General features: G+C 41.9%; 1 gene segment (V, D, J or C); it reads right to left on the bottom strand.

Moving 5' to 3' along the window:
- Positions 1 to 301: 301 nt before the first annotated feature.
- LOC103811127 lies at positions 302 to 618 on the bottom strand (the record flags this gene model as incomplete). The annotated part of the segment is given in 1 exon segment: positions 302 to 618. A coding segment is annotated over 1 exon segment (317 nt), but the record flags the coding sequence as incomplete, so codon positions are not given.
- Positions 619 to 3,746: the final 3,128 nt, after the last annotated feature.

The following is a 3,746-nucleotide window of genomic DNA, read 5'->3' as shown; positions in this document are numbered from 1 at the left end:
GAATAGAAAGGTTTGTCCTGCTTTTAGGTAGCCCTCCCTGCCATCTTTTAAATCCACTCAGAGACAATACATCCAGACCAATCAAAATGCCCTTTTTGTTGGTAAGGTGAAATAACAGCTCTGCTGGTCGTGGCTGTAGTGACTGCAGAGCTCAGCAGCATCCTTGGTGTCTGTCTGCCTGCATGACCTGATTCAAGGCTGGTGGGAAAGGTAGGGTGAGGGTGTTCCTATGTGTTGTCAAACACTGCAGGTTCTGGTTTGGAAAGCAGAGCATGTCTTTGTGCAGGCTCCCTACAGCTTTCTACTGCAGTGCATCCCACTTAGGACAGTAGTAGGTGGTGGAGTCCTGCAGAGTTACTTTGCTCACTGTCAGGGTGCAGACAGGTTTGCTGGGGTCCTTCTCAATAGTAAACCACCCCTCATCAGACTGTTTTTTAAGGAAAAGCCAAGAGGACAAGTATGCAATATGCTTGGGAGCTGCACTGGCCTTCTTCTGGGACCAATGAATGAAAATATTGCTAAGATCAGGGTCGGAGATGTGGCAGTTTATTAGCACCATTTTCCCTTCTGACTTGGTGACGAACATGGGGGTTTGTTGCAAGTCTTGTGCAGAACCACCTGTGGCAAAGGAAGAGAAAAATTAGAGGCACGAAGCTGAGACAAGAGACCATCCACTTGGCCACTGGCAGAGGTGCAGGCAGCAGGATGAGCAGGCAACAGGATAAGCAGAGCACATACAAAACTAAACAGCTGTCAGGAAGAAAGCACTCAGCAACCACATTGTCACTGCCAGGGCCAGAGTGAGGGCTGGGGCCAGACTCAAGAGGGGGTGAAGCAGATCTGAGTGACAGAAAACTATCCAATGGGTCTGTGCCTACTGCAAGTGTGATAAATAATGACGCACAAGCCATTTGCTTTGATTAAGACTCAAACAAAATCCAAAACCCACTATTGTAAGAAGAGTGCTCACTACTGAGAAAAAAATTTTTCTTTTTTTTTTTCCACTGGAAATTTGCTTGGATGATGAGTAAAGTCAGCTCTTTTTTTTAGCTTGCTCATTGTAGTGAAACAACCTAATTTCTTAACTCTCTTGTAAGAGAGACTGTAGACTGAGGTGCTGGATGTGTAGGTGTGTAGGTGTAGGATGATCTTTCATCCCATGATGATCTTGCAGGTCTCTTCCCTCCTTGATAATTCTGTAATACCTCTAAAGCTCCTCTTTTAACAGTTTGACCCTTTCATTTTGAACCTTGAATGGGATCCTGTAATACACCTTCTACCTGAAATCTTTGTTCCTACAGTCAGTGTTTGGATCTAACCAGTACAGCAAAAGAAAGCTCCAGTGTTTTCAAACTTTCAGTGAAGACTCTAGAAATTAAAAGATCGTAAATACACATCAAAAATATGTCTGACCATCAAACATCTTCCACTAACTGGCGCTACAGCTGCTGGTTCTCACTTTACTGAAAAGGTGGGATTTCTCTCTGCCTATAAGGGCAACTGCTTTTATACTACAGCTTTTCCCATGATCTTGGGAGCCTTACAGATTTTAGCAGTCTAGAATATATGTTTAGTTCTTCAGCTTAAATGGAGATGTTTTGTAGTAAGAACTTATATGACATCTGTATGTCCTCAGTAGTAATACACTCATTTTTGCTCATTTTTGTGTTCTCATGTTCTTAAACTGGCAAGAGAGCCCTGTTTAGAACAGGATTTCTATGTATCTCAGGTAGCTTACTATCCAATTTTTTAATCAAAATAGTGTACACTTCCCAAGCCAAATACAACACACGGGCCTAGCTAGTTTTAGATCAGCTGGCATTAATCAGGCAAAACAGAATCTCTTTAAAAAAAAGGTCAATACTGAGATCTGAGAACCTGCTGATGAACAGCCCCCTTCTGTGGGCCTTCAAGCACACTCAAAAAACCGGAGACAACCTGCACACAGAGATTTTTCTTTTCAGTCTTGCCTAACTCTTAATCAGCTTCTTTAGAATGAAAGACTTTCTGCTAAGGACCACAAGAAATTAACCATTTTTTAGAAAAAATTAAAATAAAACATTGACTCTTTCTTCCTGCAAACCCAAAACTGTACTAGGGGTTTCTCTCATATGTTTAATAAAAACATAATATCAGCCATAAGATATGGAGCTCCAAACAGTCCATAGTGTTAAATGATCTATTAGGTACAAGTTTGCCACCATGCAAGTCTGACTTTGGATGGCTTGATACAGCTCAGTGTAGACAACCAGCACATGGTTATGATGAGCCCAGTTGAGCCTTTTTTGAGACATAAGAAGTCTAACAGTTGGAACTGAATGCAGTGTTGTTTGTTGGTCTGATTTCAGCTAGGAAATTTTAAGTTAGCAATTTAATAGTACTTTCTGCATGGACAGGTGTATCACAGCAACTATGAAGAGAATGTAAAAACATAAAATTGCTCAGTAATCAATTACAGTGATTAATAAAAATTTAGATAATAAGGATTGCTCTCTAACAGTCTTTTTGTAGAAGGTTCTATATTGACAAAATATTCAGGTCTGGGCTCTTCCTCTGTTGAAAACTTAGAACTTTCTGAGATGATAGGAAAATCAAGTCTGCTGTGTCACCAAGGCAAACAAGATTAGGAGGTGTGTGCTGGAATGAAGGAACTGTAAATAAATGCATGAGCACATTCGTCAAATGTTAGGAGACCTTAGGCTGATCTGGAACACCACAGCTATCTCAGATAAGTAAAGACTCTGCTCCCCACCTGAGTCACCCCACCCCACTGCTCCTGGCTGGCTGGAGACACCTGAATGCAGGTTTGCACCTTCCCCAGTTCTTTGTGCCCTTGCTTGCTTGCTGTTTGCTTCCTTGCTTTCTTTTTCTCCCTCTTCTTCCTTTCATTATCTGTATCTGCTACCATTCAGGTCAATAATCAAGATATTACTGGCTTCAGCAGAGTCAACCCAGCCTTTTCTTGGGAACATAAACAACCAAGGTGCAGGAAAAGACAGTAATTTCCACTTTGGCAGGAGCTGAACCCACTGTAGGAAAGTGCTGTGGCTGTCTTCTGGATTGCTACAAATCCTACCAAGGTAAGGAGCTCTCCCTCTCATTTCTGCTGGACTGTGGCTGTGGCAAAGTGCTGAGAAGTCGCTACGATGGTAAGTCAAAAGGGAGTTACAAGAAGGGACTCTATCTCCCACCGACAGTGAAAATCCCATTACCCATACAAAGTTTGGGAAAAGTACCTTCTAGAAGTGCAGCTGTTTCATGTTTCATGCAACCGCATCAAAACTACTGTCATCGTGTAGAACTTGGCATACAGAGCTGTTAGATCTTGAAGGAATACTTTGCTGTTTTACTGTCTAAATGGCAAAAAATAGTCAGAAGTGAAGGCCTGTTGCAAATGGAAACAATGTTTGTGGCATTCAGAGTGGGATAAAACAACCCCCAAGTTACATAAGTTTATTCTGTAAGACTGAAAAAAACCCGTAAGATCAACAGCAGTGCTTCATTAGTCCAGGGCTTGTGCATCACTGATGCTAGGGACATACACATTAGAAGTTTCTTACCTTGACCCCTGACTTTATGTGAGGTCTAAGAGGCAACATAGGCTTGAAAATCCTGGTCTACTCTTAGGCTCTTGCTGGAACATGTAGACAAACACAGTACACCGGGGAATGAAGTTCTTTGCAGCTCAGCATCTGAAAAATATCCACCCTCTGACACAAATCATCATCATCATCATCTTCTTCTTC

The sequence above is a fragment of the Acanthisitta chloris genome, unplaced genomic scaffold (assembly GCF_000695815.1).
Source record: "Acanthisitta chloris isolate BGI_N310 unplaced genomic scaffold, ASM69581v1 scaffold26651, whole genome shotgun sequence".
Taxonomy (NCBI): domain Eukaryota; kingdom Metazoa; phylum Chordata; class Aves; order Passeriformes; family Acanthisittidae; genus Acanthisitta; species Acanthisitta chloris.
The sequence above is the reverse complement of the archived record's forward strand: the minus strand, read 5'-3'. Positions and strand labels throughout refer to the sequence as shown.